The sequence below is a fragment of the Panulirus ornatus genome, chromosome 19, assembly GCF_036320965.1.
Source record: "Panulirus ornatus isolate Po-2019 chromosome 19, ASM3632096v1, whole genome shotgun sequence".
Lineage (NCBI taxonomy): Eukaryota > Metazoa > Arthropoda > Malacostraca > Decapoda > Palinuridae > Panulirus > Panulirus ornatus.
In genome coordinates, this window is record NC_092242.1 from 43,534,683 (window position 1) to 43,549,682 (window position 15,000).

General features: G+C 42.7%; 1 protein-coding gene across 1 annotated transcript in view; it reads right to left on the reverse strand.

The window, feature by feature from the left end:
- Positions 1-15,000, reverse strand: part of LOC139755696 (glutamate receptor ionotropic, kainate glr-3-like) — a 59,699-nt gene that overhangs the window by 44,161 nt on the left and 538 nt on the right. The window contains exons 2-3 of the mRNA XM_071674342.1: positions 12,941-13,106; positions 8,393-8,587 (exon numbers count right to left, since the gene is read on the reverse strand). Coding sequence (XP_071530443.1) covers positions 8,393-8,587; positions 12,941-13,106 — 361 coding nt within the window. The remainder of the gene's footprint in view (positions 1-8,392; positions 8,588-12,940; positions 13,107-15,000) is intronic.

Sequence of the window (15,000 nt, forward strand, 5' to 3'; positions counted from 1 at the left end):
TCAGAAGTGGTAGAGGATGTGTGGATCAGGTGTTTGCTTTGAAGAATGTATGCGAGAAATACTTAGAAAAACAAATGGATTTGTATGTAGCATTTATGGATCTGGAGAAGGCATATGATAGAGTTGATAGAGATTCTCTGTGGAAGGTACTAAGAATATATGGTGTGGGAGGGAAGTTGTTAGAAGGAGTGAAAAGTTTTTATCGAGGATGTAAGCCATGTGTACGTGTAGGAAGAGGAAAGTGATGTATGTAGGTTTGCGGCAGGGGTGTGTGATGTCTCCATGGTTGTTTAATTTTTTTATGGATGTGGTTGTTAGGTAGGTGAATGCAAGAGTTTTGGAAAGAGGGGCAAGTATACAGTCTGTTGTGGATGAGAGAGCTTGCAAAGTGAGTCAGTTGTTGTTCGCTGATGATACAGCGCTGGTGGGTGATTCATGTAAGAAACTGCAGAAGCTGGTGACTGAGTTTGGTAAAGAGTGTGAAAGAAGAAAGTTAAGAGTAAGTGTGAATAAGAGGAAGGTTATTAGGTACAGTAAGGTTGAGGATCAAGTCAATTGGGAGGTAAGTTTGAATGGAGAAAAGCTGGAGGAAGTGAAGTGTTTTAGTTATCTGGGAGTTGATCTGGCAGCAGATTGAACCATGGAAGCGGAAGTGAATCATAGGGTGGGGGAGGGGGGCGAAAATTCTGGGAGCCTTGAAGAATGTTTGGAAGTCGAGAACATTATCTCGGAAAGCAAAAATGGGTATGTTTGAAGGAATAGTGGTTCCAACAATGTTGTATGGCTGCGAAGCGTGGGCTATGGATAGAGTTGTGCGCAGGAGGATGGATGTTCTGGAAATGAGATGTTTGAGGACAATATGTGGTGTGAGGTGGTTTGATCGAGTAAGTAATGTAAGGGTGAGAGAGATATGGGGAAATAAAAAGAGTGTGGTTGAGAGAGCAGAAGAGGGTGTTATGAAATGGTTTGGTCACATGGAGAGAATGAGTGGGGAAAGATTGACCAAGAGGATATATGTGTCAGAGGTGGAGGGAACGAGGAGAAGTGGGAGACAATATTGGAGGTGGAAAGATGGAGTGAAAAAGATTTTGAGTGATCGGGGCCTAAACATGCAGGAGGTTGAAAGGCGTGCAAGGAATAGCTTGAATTGGAACGATGTGGTATACCGGGGTCGACGTGCAGTCAATGGATTGAACCAGGGCATGTCTAGCGTTTGGGTAAACCATGCAAAGCGTCTGGGGCCTCGATGTGGAAAGGGAGCTGTGGTTTCGGTGCATTATTACATGACAGCTAGAGACTGAGTGTGAACGAATGGGGCCTTTGGTGTTTTTCCTAGCGCTACTTCGCACACATGAGAGGGGACTGGGTTGTTATTCCATGTGTGGCGAGGTGGCGATGGGAACAAATAAAGGCAGACAGTATGAATTATGTACATGTGTATATATGTATATGTCTGTGTGTGTATATATATGTATACATTGAGATGTATAGGTATGTATATTGTGCGTGTGTGGACATGTATGTATATACATGTGTATGTGGGCGGGTTGGGCCATTCTTTCGTCTGTTTCCTTGCGGTACCTCGCTAACGCGGGAGACAGCGACAAAGCAAAATGAATAATATATATATATATATATATATATATATATATATATATATATATATATATATATATATATATATATATATATATATATATATATATATATATATATATATATATATATATATATATATATATATATATATATATATATCAGCTGTTCGCTGATGATACAGCGCTGGTGGCTGATTCATGTGAGAAACTGCAGAAGCTGGTGACTGAGTTTGGTAAAGTGTGTGGAAGAAGAAAGTTAAGAGTAAATGTGAATAAGAGCAAGGTTATTAGGTACAGTAGGGTTGAGGGTCAAGTCAATTGGGAGGTGAGTTTGAATGGAGAAAAACTGGAGGAAGTGAAGTGTTTTAGATATCTGGGAGTGGATCTGGCAGCGGATTGAACCATGGAAGCGGAAGTGGATCATAGTGTGGGGGAGGGGGCGAAAATTCTGGGGACCTTGAAGAATGTGTGTAAGTCGAGAACATTATCTCGGAAAGCAAAAATGGGTATGTTTGAAGGAATAGTGGTTCCAATAATGTTGTATGGTTGCGAGGCATGGGCTATGGATAGAGTTGTGCGCAGGAGGATGGATGTGCTGGAAATGAGATGTTTGAGGACAATGTGTGGTGTGAGGTGGTTTGATCGAGTGAGTAACGTAAGGGTAAGAGAGATGTGTGGAAATAAAAAGAGCGTGGTTGAGAGAGCAGAAGAGGGTGTTTAGAAGTGGTTTGGGCACATGGAGAGGATGAATGACTAAAGATTGACCAAGAGGATATATGTGTCGGAGGTGGAGGGAACAAGGAGAAGAGGGAGACCAAATTGGAGGTGGAAAGATGGAGCGAAAAAGATTTTGTGTGATCGGGGCCTGAACATGCAGGAGGGTGAAAGGAGGGCAAGGAATAGAGTGAATTGGAGCGATGTGGTATACCGGGGTTGACGTGCTGTCAGTGGATTGAATCAAGGCATGTGAAGCGTCTGGGGTAAACCATGGAAAGCTGTGTAGGTATATATATTTGCGTGTGTGGACGTATGTATATACATGTGTATGGGGGGGGTTGGGCCATTTCTTTCGTCTGTTTCCTTGCGCTACCTCGCAAACGCGGGAGACAGCGACAAACTATAATAAAAAAAAGATAAAAAAAAAAAATATATATATATATATATATATATATATATATATATATATATATATATATATATATATATATATATATATATATATATATATATATATATATATATATATATATATATATAGAATTAGAGATAGGTAGTATGTTTGATGAAAGGATCTTGGATGTTTTTGCTCCGAGTGAAACGAAGGGTGAAGGGGAAGAATGGTTTGTGAATGCTTTGGGAGTAAGATCAGGGGTTGCTGTGAGGAAAGAGCAAAGGACGGATTAGCACTACTCATGAAGAAGGAGTTGTTGGTTATGTGATAGAGTGTAAGAAAATAAAATTTAGATTGATGTGAGGAAAAGTGAAAGTGGATGGAGAGAGGTGTGTGATAATTAGTGTCTATGCGCCTGGTCATGAGAAAAAAGATCGTGAGAGGCAAGTGTTTTGGGAGCAGCTGAGTGAGTGTGCTAGCAGTTTTGATGCACGAGACCGGGTTATAGTGCAGAGGAGGGTGGATGTGTTGGAAATGAAATGTTTGAGGACAGTATGTGGTGTGAGGTGGTTTGATCGAGTAAGGAATTAAAGGGTAAGTGAGGTGTGTGGTTGAGAGAGCAGAAGAGGGTGTTTTGAAATGGTTTGGTCATATGGAGAGAATGAGTTAGGAAAGATTGACAAAGAGAATGCATGTTTCATAGGTGGAGGGAACGAGGAGAAGAGGGAGACCAAACTGGAGGTGGAAGGACGGAGTAAAAAAGATCCACTCCCAGATATGTAAAACACTTCCCTTCCTCCAATTATTCTCCATTCAAACTTACCTTCCAATTGAATTGTCCCTGAACTCTACTGAACCTAATAACCTTACTCTTGTTTACATTTACTCTCACCTTTCTGTTTTCACACACTTTTGCAAACAGTATGAATTATGTACATGTGTATATATGTATATGTCTGTGTTTGTATATATATGTATATATTGAGATGTATAGGTATGTATATTGTGCGTGTGTGGACATGTATGTATATACATGTGTATGTGGGCGGGTTGGGCCATTCTTTCGTCTGTTTCCTTGCGCTACCTCGCTAACGCGGGAGACAGCGACAAAGCAAAATAAATAATGAATATATATATACATATATATATATATATATATATATATATATATATATATATATATATATATATATATATATATATATATATATATATATATATATATATATATATTTGAAGAATGTATGTGAGAAATACTTAGAAAAGCAAATGGATTTGTATGTAGCATTTATGGATCTGGAGAAGGCATATGATAGAGTTGATAGAGATGCTCTGTGGAAGGTATTCAAAATATATGGTGTGGGAGGCAAGTTGTTAGAAGCAGTGAAAAGTTTTTATCGAGGATGTAAGGCATGTGTACGTGTAGGAAGAGAGGAAAGTGATTGGTTCTCAGTGAATGTAGGTTTGCGGCAGGGGTGTGTGATGTCTCCATGGTTGTTTAATTTGTTTATGGATGGGGTTGTTAGGGAGGTGAATGCAAGAGTTTTGGAAAGAGGGGCAACTATGAAGTCTGTTGGGGATGAGAGAGCTTGGGAAGTGAGTCAGTTGTTGTTCGCTGATGATACAGCGCTGGTGGCTGATTCATGTGAGAAACTGCAGAAGCTGGTGACTGAGTTTGGTAAAGTGTGTGGAAGAAGAAAGTTAAGAGTAAATGTGAATAAGAGCAAGGTTATTAGGTACAGTAGGGTTGAGGGTCAAGTCAATTGGGAGGTGAGTTTGAATGGAGAAAAACTGGAGGAAGTGAAGTGTTTTAGATATCTGGGAGTGGATCTGGCAGCCGATGGAACCATGGAAGTGGAAGTGGATCATAGTGTGGGGGAGGGGGCGAAATTCTGGGAGCCTTGAAGAATGTGTGGAAGTCGAGAACATTATCTCGGAAAGCAAAAATGGGTATGTTTCAAGGAATAGTGGTTCCAACAATGTTGTATGGTTGCGAGGCGTGGGCTATGGATAGAGTTGTGCGCAGGAGGATGGATGTGCTGGAAATGAGACGTTTGAGGACAATGTGTGGTGTGAGATGGTTTGATCGAGTAAGTAACGTAAGGGTAAGAGAGATGTGTGGAAATAAAAAGAGCGTGGTTGAGAGAGCAGAAGAGGGTGTTTTGAAATGGTTTGGGCACATGGAGAGAATGAGTGAGGAAAGATTGACCAAGAGGATATATGTGTCGGAGGTGGAGGGAACGAGGAGAAGATGGAGACCAAATTGAAGGTGGAAAGATGGAGTGAAAAAGATTTTGTGTGATCGGGGCCTGGACATGCAGGAGGGTGAAAGGAGGGCAAGGAATAGAGTGAATTGGAGCGATGTGGTATACCGGGGTTGACGTGCTGTCAGTGGATTGAATCGGGGCATGTGAAGCGTCTGGGGTAAACCATGGAAAGCTCTGTAGGTATGTATATTTGCGTGTGTGGACGTATGTATATACATGTGTATGGGGTGGGTCGGGCCATTTGTTTCGTCTGTTTCCTTGCGCTACCTCGCAAACGCGGGAGACAGCGACAAAGCAAAAAAAAAAAAAAAAAGAAATATATATATATATATATATATATATATATATATATATATATATATATATATATATATATATATATATATATATATATATATACATATATATATATATATATATATATATATATATATATATATATATATATATATATAGAATTAGAGATAGGTAGTATGTTTGATGAAAGGATCTTGGATGTTTTTGCTCAGAGTGAAACGAAGGGCGAAGGGGAAGAATGGTTTGTGAATGCTTTGGGAGTAAGATCAGGGGTTGCTCTGAGGAAAGAGCAAAGGACGGATTAGCACTACTCATGAAGAAGGAGTTGTTTGATTATGTGATAGAGTGTAAGAAAATAAAATTTAGATTGATGTGAGGAAAAGTGAAAGTGGATGGAGAGAGGTGGGTGATAATTAGTGTCTATGCGCCTGGTCATGAGAAAAAAGATCGTGAGAGGCAAGTGTTTTGGGAGCAGCTGAGTGAGTGTGCTAGCAGTTTTGATGCACGAGACCGGGTTATAGTGCGCAGGAGGGTGGATGTGTTGGAAATGAAATGTTTGAGGACAGTATGTGGTGTGAGGTGGTTTGATCGAGTAAGGAATTAAAGGGTAAGAGAGATGTGTGGTTGAGAGAGCAGAAGAGGGTGTTTTGAAATGGTTTGGTCATACGGAGAGAATGAGTTAGGAAAGATTGACAAAGAGAATGCATGTTTCATAGGTGGAGGGAACGAGGAGAAGCGGGAGACCAAACTGGAGGTGGAAGAACGGAGTGAAAAAGATCCACTCCCAGATATCTAAAACACTTCCCTTCCTCCAATTTTTCTCCATTCAAACTTACCTTCCAACTGAATTGTCCCTGAACTCTACTGAACCTATTAACCTTACTCTTGTTCACATTTACTCTAACCTTTCTGTTTTCACACACTTTTCCAAACTCAGTCACCAACCTTTACAGTTTCTCACCCGATTCATCCACAAGAGATGTATCATCGGTAAACAACAACTGACTCACTTTCCAGGCCCTCTCATCCACAACAGACTGCATACTCGCCCCTTTCTCCAAAACTCTTACATTTACCTCCCTACGCACCCAATTCATACATTAATGAAACAAATATGGGTACATCACACACTCCTGCCGCAGACCGACATTCACCGGGAGCCAATCACTCTTCTATCTTCCTACTCGCAGACATGCCTTACATCCTTGGTAAAAACTTTTCACTGCTTCTAGCAGTACTCTCAAAACCTTCCGTAAAGTATCTAAATCAACCCAATCATATGCCTTATCGAGATCCATAAAAGCTACATAAAAATCTATTTGTTTTTCTAAGTATTTCTCACATAAATTTTTCAAAGCAAACACTGATCCATCAATCCTTTACCACTTCTGAAACCAAACTGCTCTTCCCCAATCTGATGCTCTGTACATGCCTTCACCCTCTCAATCAATACCCTCCCATATAATCTCCCAGGAATACTCCACAAACTTATACCCCTCTAGTTTGAATACTAATCTTTATCCCCTTTGCTTTAGTACAATGGCACTATGCATGCATTCCGCCAATCCTCAGGCACTTCACCATGGTCTATACATACACTGAATATCCTTACAAACCAATCAACAGCACAGTCACCCTCTTTTTAAATAGATTCCACTGCAATACCATCCAAAACCGCCGCCTTGCCTGATTTGATCATCCGCAAAGCTTTCATTATCTCTTTTTCACCAAATCATTCTCCCTGACCCTGTCACTTCGTACACCACCCCTACCAAAACACCCTATATCTGCCACTTTATCATCAAACACATTCAACAAACCTTGAAAATACTCACTCCTCCTTCTCACTCCATCACTTTTTGTTATCACTTCCCCACTTGCTCCCTTCATCGATTTTTCCATTTGTTCTCTTTTCGCCTTTTCCCTGGCCTCATTTGCTCACATTTTTTCTGTAGCTGTCATGCGTGATGCACCGAAAAAACAGCCCCTCATCCGCAACCAGGCTCCACAGACCTTTCCATAGTTTCCACCCGGCTACTTCGTATGTTCTAGTTCACTCAACTGACATCACTCCGCCCCCTGTACATAAGCGTCCTTATTCGCTCAATTTCGAACATTTCTTTCACCCATCTGTTCAGGCCTCAAGCGTTCAATCTTCCATATCCAATTCGGTCTCCCTCTTTTCCTTTTCCCTTCCACTTCTGACACATACATCTTTTTTTCAACCTCTCCTCACTCATTTTCCGTATGTTGAAACCATTTAAGAACATCCTCAGCTCTTTCAAGCAAAGTCGTCTTGTGACCGAGCCTCTCTCTTACCCTTCTATTGTTTACTCAATTAAATCACCTCACATCACATATTGTCCTCTTACATCTTTTTTTAAACACGTACATCCTTTTACTCACATCCTAACATTCCTCACTTCCAGATATCGTTGGTACTAGTAAACTTTCAAGCATACTTATTTTCGGCCATCCACACATTCCTCAATTCTTCTAGAACCTTCACCTTCCCACTTCCTCCTTCTATGGTTCCACTCCCGGGTATCTAAAACACTCCACTTTCTCCAAATTTCCTGAAGTCAAATTCATATCCCTAACTGTACTGTCCCTATGCACTGCTAAAGCTAATAAATTTTCCAAAATTAGACACCAGCTTCCGCAATTTTTCACTCGAATTTGCCACCAGTGCTTTTTCATCAGCCTGCAACATTTCACTCACTTCCTAGGCACCCCTCACCCTGTATAGACTGCATACCCCCCACATCCCCCTCCAAGACCCTTGCATTTACCTCCTGTGGTGCCCCATCCATGAGAAAATAAATCAAGCAGCTATGGTGACATTATGTACATGTATATCCACCGAGATTTCCATTGACCCTGATATTTGACTAAAATTATGCCAAGCATCATTTGGCTAACTTCAAGATATTAGATGAGAAAGTGAGAATTCATATTTGGTTAATTTGTAAAGACAGGAATTTGGCACTAAGTGTGGCTGACTCTCTGTCCTATTCTGCAACCAAATTCAAAATGATATAAAGACATACAAGAATATAGAATTCCAGGATTTACTTGTAAATGGTCTTATGAATGCGAGGTGTTGAGGAAGCAGTGACGGTTTTTGAGATACTACAGTCATCAAATCCGAGGGATATGCCCTGGCGTGATCCATGACCTTCAGGCGATGGGGCTGTGGCGCCGTTGAGGCAGAGAAGTCCTTCTCCTCCCGCTGGAGCTGACCCACCATCCCGTTGAACTTGCCGTCCTTCTCTTTGCCCCACGTGAGTTCAGGATCCTCTCGAATCTCAAAACTGGTGGAGAGTTGGAAAACGATGTATCTTATCTTATCATTTGATTATATTCATCACATGCTCTGGACGTGGTGTTCAATCGTAAATATCGTTATATACCCATGCAACTTTTTTTTTATTATACTTAGTCGCTGGCTCCCGCGTTAGCGAGGTAGCGCAAGGAAACAGACGGAAGAATGACCCAACCTACACACATACACATGTATATACATAAAAGCCCACACATGAACATATACATACCTATACATTTTAACGTACACATACATATACATACGCAGACATATACATATATATACATGTACATATCCATACTTGCTGCCTTCATCCATTCTCGTCGCCACCCCGCAGCACACGAAATGGCACCCCCCTCCCCCATCGCACGCGAGAGGTAGCGCTGGGGAAGGACAACAAGGTCACATTCGTTCACACTCAGTCTCTAGCTGTCATGTGAAATGCACCGAAACCACACCTCCCTTTCCATATCCAGGCACCATAAAACTTTCCATGATTTACCCCAAATGCTTTACATGCCCTGGTTCAATCCATTGACAGCACGTCGACCCCGGTATACCACATCGTTCCAATTCACTTTATTCCTTGCACGCCTCTCACCCTCCTGTATGTTCAGGCCCCGATCACTCAAAACCTTTTTCACTCCAACCCACTTTTCCTCGTTCCCTCCACCTCTGACACATATATCCTCTTTGTCAATCTTTTCTCACTCATTCTCTCCATGTGACCAAACCATTTCAATACATCCTCTTCTGCCCTCTCAACTATCCTCATTTTATTACCACACATCTCTCTTACCCTTTCATTACTTACTCAAACAAACAACCTCACACCAAATACTGTCCTCAAACATTTCATTTCCAACACATCCTACCTGCTCTGCACAACCCTATCTATAGCCCACGCCGCGCAGCCATATAACAATGTTGGAACCACTATTCCTTCAAACATACCCATTTTTGCTTTTCTAGATAACATTCTCGCCTTCCACACATTCTTCAACGCTCCCAGAACTTTCGCCTCCTCCCCCACCCTGTGACTCATTTCTACTTCCATGGTTCCATCCGCTGCTAAATCCACTCCCATTTACCTAAAATAATTCACTTCCTCCAGTTTTTCTCCTTTCAAACTCACCTCCCAATTGACTTGTCGGTCAATTCTACTGAACCTAATAACCTTGTTTTTTATTCACATTTGCTCTCAGCTTCCTTCTTTCACAAACTTTGCCAAACTCAGTCACCAACTTCTGCAGTTTCTCAGCCGAATCAGCCACCAGCGCTGTATCAACAGTGAACAAAAACTGACTCGCTTCCCAAGCTCTCTCATCCCCAACATATTGCATACTTGTCCCTCTCTCTAAAACTCTTGCATTCGCTTCCCTAGCAACCCCATCCATAAACAAATTAAACAACCATGGAGACATCACGCACCCCTGCCGCAAACCGACATTCACTAGGAACCAATCACTTTCCTCTCTTCCTACTCTTACACATGCCTTACATCCTTGATGAAAACTTTTCACTGCTTCTAGCAACTTACCTTGAATGGTACCGTCACTGCTGCCTGCGAAAGTTACGAGAATACATTTGATATATCTGTGTAATGGTGAAGGAAGAGCATTTGATGGTATGATTTTATACAGCAGCGCGTCTTTGATTTACTGCTAAGATTTCTGGATGGACTGACACTGACCCTGTTATTACATTACTGATCCCTTTCTAGTTGAGCAACGATTGCTGAAGCTGAGAGAACAGGCACCAAATTTTTGGTATGAGCTTTATGGAAATCTCTGTCTACTACACGCATCTTTTCTTCAGAATAAAAGGGAAATCGTACTGATGATGGGAACATTGCTTGTATAAGTGAACGGCTGTAGGAGATGCGTGAGTAAGTCGGAACAATAACGGAAGGTACAAAGGATCTATCGTGAAAATAGGTCTTTGGCCGCTAGACTGGTTCTCAAAGGCGACTGGGAGGTACCGCCAACTTCGGTTGGGCCGGAACGCCTCAACCCCTTTTGGGGGGCTCTCTTCTCTCGACCATCTGAGCTGGACGAACATGCCATCACTGATTATGACCATGAAAATGGACAACTAGCAGAAGTTGTCACCGTAGGCGAGGTAGCACATCACCTCAAAGCCACTCGAACATCTGCCTCTGGTCCTGATGGGATGTCGACTCGGTTACTAAAGTCCATTCCTCCGAGGATCTTGCCCAAAATGTTCAACCTGTGGCTAGCTACGTCTGCGATGCCAGAACCACTAAAGGCAAATCGTACGGTGCTGATACCTAAAGTACCTAACCCAACTGAACCCAAGGACTACAGGCCAATTACCATCTCTTGTGCCGTAGTCCGTCTGCTCCACAAAATACCTAGCAGCCGCATCTCGAGCCTCGTCCAGATCGATGGAGCTCAAAAGGCATTCGTTCGTATGGACGGATGCCTTGAGAACCTCACGATCTTGGATGCGATCGTCGGTCGTGCGCGGGCACACGCCCACAGTGTGCACTTGGCATTCCTCGACATGGCCAAAGCATTCAATAGTGTTAATCATAGCACTATCGAGCGGGCCATGTCGTGGAAGGGCAATCCAGCCCTCGTCAGGGCATATATCATGTCGACGTATGACCGAGCCTTCACACACATCGAAGGCAGCGACGAGATGTCGGAAAGGATAAATATGACTCGTAGGGTCAAGCAGATTGACCCACTATTACCTATTCTCCTTAACCTTGTGATTGACGAGGGAATCGCAAGGGTGAAGGAGACTGGTGTAGGGGTTGGGTTAGGTGATCGCCGATGATTTGGTCCTGGTAGCGCAGACGCCCACTGGCATGCAACAGGCAATGAACGTGATGGCCGAGACCCTCGCAGGGGGTGGGCTTCAAGTTAACCCAGGGAGATGTCGTACCCTCAGCATGGAGGTCGATGGCAAACGCAAGACTTGGTACGTCAACAAGAACAGGACGTTCCAAGTCTTGGGTAGCGCTGTCGGATCCATGAATGCTGAGAACGATTACAAGTACCTCGGCATCCTTGTCGGAGCTGGAGGCCGGCGAAAGTCCTACGGTGCCCTGCTAGAAGAGGGGCTCCATAACATCACCAGAGCCCCTCTGATACCTCAACAACGAATTGTGTTGCTTGTGGGACATCTGGTACCAAAGCTCATGCATCGCTTGGTGTTGGGGGAAGTCTATAAGACGCAACTAGCACGCATGGACAGGCAGGTGCGTGTGGTGGTCCGCCGCTGGCTCCGCCTGGCCCATGACGTGCCTTGCGCATACTTCCATTCGACGGCAGGAGATGGTGGGCTGGGTATACCAGACTTTGTCTCAACCGCCCGGTTGAATAAACAAGCCAGGTTTGAGAAGTTACTCACCTCGATCGACCCGGTGATTCAGGCAACTGTCCGGGAGCCTGCAGTGTTGAGCAAGCTGCAGCGCAGGACTGAACCCGCATGCATTGCTGGTCGGCAGGCGGGGAACAAACTCGAACGCCATCACGCATGGAGGACCAATCTGGTCAGCACCGTTGACGGTGCGGGTCTCGCTCCATCTGCTGCTTTGCCTCAGATCAGCAGATGGGTGAATAGCGGGAACCCTTTCCTGTCCGGTTCTGACTATGTCAAGGCCGTCCAAGTGAGGATTGGCGCTTTGCCCAACCCTGCCAGAGCGTCCAGAGGCCGGCCCGAGATCAACAGCGTCTGTGACACCTGTCAAAAGCTGGGTACGCTCGGGCACATCGCACAGATGTGCCCTCGTACTCATGGCGGGAGGATAAAGAGTCACGACAACATCAGTGCCTATTTAGCCGGACGACTGAGACAGAAGGGTTACGAGGTGTCCTGCGAGCTGCGCATTCCGATTGTGGGGTCCTTTAGGAAGCCAGACATCGTGACTTACAAAGGTACAGAGGCCTTTACAATAGACACGCAGGTCTCTGAGGTCCATTTCGCGCTTTCGGCTGCACATCAACATAAGCGCAGCTATTACGGCACCCCGGAAGTCTTACAAGGCGTACGGGATTTCAGTTCAATCAAGGGGAAGAATTCAAGGACATCCAAGGTGAAGGATTCAAGGACATCCAAGGGGAAGGATTCAAGGACATCCAAGGGGAAGGATTAAAGTTCACTCAAGGGGAAGTCCTTCAAATATGATAATGAGAAAAGAAAGAGTGACACCAGAGACGATCGGAAGTAAACATTTCTCAAGGGATTGTTGGTGGTAATGCATGTGTTGACATGTGCCAGAAAGTGCATATAGCACATGCATATTGCCGAACCCGAAATTCTTATTTCTCTCGTCGCATGTACAAGCTCAGGGTGTTTTCGAGATTCTTACGTGAAGTTAAGAGCCGAAGAGAAGGCAGCAAGCAGCCTGGTGTCCACAGAGTCTCGGAGTGTGACCGTCGTGCCCCGCTCCTGCCGGTCCCTCTTGAAGTCAACATATGGGTAGAATCGCACTGCCACCCCTTGCAGTCTGTGGCCCATGAAGTTCTGGGTCTCTTCTGTAAAGGAGACATAATAACTCGTAATACGTCAGTTGCCTGTGGAGGATATCATGAGACTCTGTTGGAAAGATTATATCATGGAACACTATGATGCGTTACGTTATCCCTAGTCTTGTAATTTCTTATCAAGAGAAACATCCTGAAGTCTTACACATTTTTTTTCTATAGATGAAGTATCCCTTCAGTCGTGACTCTTCTGTGTGTTGGGAAATAGATAATTGTGAAATATTTCCTGAAGGCGAGTCCATAAATGCAAGTGGTAGAGGATATCGCGACTGTATCTATAAGGTCAAAATGGAATTCGTGTGTTGCTTAACGTAAACTTTTTTCGGTGCCCACGACATCTTATCATGAGTTCTGGATTTGCTTCAGAATGAAAAGTGTATCATTCCATCTCGCTCGCTTCTTTCTGGGAAGATTTTATTCTTATGAATTATACACACGTTCCCAGAGGGTCTATGTGCTTAAAGAGAATATAGGTAATCATTAGAAAAATATTACATAAACCAGAAATTTTTTTTGCTTTATATTTTCCGGTTGACTAAAACTCCTAGTTATAACTAACAAGGATTAATATATTATACACGAAACATATTTTGTGGTCGAGACAAACATGAGAAACTGCATTCCTCATGATTTCATGTGTGCCGCTAATGGTCAAACAAGTCAGATCTATGAAACTTGTCAGGCAGAAAGACAAAGATATGAAATGGTATGTATGTTCTGTTATATGTATAATATAACATTTTCCTTGTTCATTACCCTTGTAGTAATAGTTTATGCGAAAAAACTACCCCAAGTTCCGCAAGGTTTTATCCAAGAACAATGAGAGAGGATGAGGATGAAACAGTTAAGTTCATATCTGCCTTTTTCAATACATTACTTGCTACAGGAAAGGTTCTAGCGCCGATATTCAAAAACAACATGAGTCTCTGCCCGTTATCGCTCAAGTAGTTTGATGTCTATATCTGGTAAACTTATAGACAGTATTGCAGCTCCCTTCAAGAATCATCTCTTGAACTATAATTCTCTTCATGGTTACGAGGAAATCCTCCATTTCTAGAAATCTGCTTAATTTCTTTCATGATATAATCAACCTGTATGATGAAAGTAAAGTGTTTGATGTCAGCTACCTACATTTTTCAGATAATATTTGATAAAGTTCAGCATAAAATATCACGAGGAAAAGTTAAATCACTTGTAAGGACGGGGTTGTAGTTGCTGAATTAGCTAACTGGCCGCAAATAAAGAGTACTGATTAGCGATTAGACCTAAGAATGTTTAGACGTAACAAGTGGTGTATCACAGGAATCGTGAGATTACGTTGTAAAATGTAGAAATCTGCAGACGATGTTGAGCTAGAATATAAAGCTACAGCAGATATCAAAGGTTTACAGCTTCAAACTGACATCGGTAAACTGATGAAATTGGCCCACAGATGGCAAATGAATTTTGAGATAGGTAAAAGTAGAACTTTATACAATGGTAGTTTAAAGAAGACGGTAAACTACAGCATGAATCCTGTTGTTAAAGTATGTAATTTAGGAAACAGACTGGTTGTATTAGTGTCTGATGCCCTAAAGAAAAGTGAGCAGCGCAGTGACGGTGAAATTAAGTCGCACGAAGCTAATCCTCACTTTTCACGATTCACTGGTGGGTCTCTACTTTGAATACCATATTATATTACTTTGGTCACTTTACTTAAAATGGCGTAGATCAAAGGAGAAAGTACAAAGGTGAGGTACTGAGATGATTACCGGCCTCAAAAATAAATCCTAAATGACTCAAATTCATTTACCTTAGAAAAAAAGAGGGGCAATAAGTGATTTGATAAAGTATTAAGATTATCAAAGGTTTGGATAATCTCAATCTATGCAGCAATTTAAAGCTA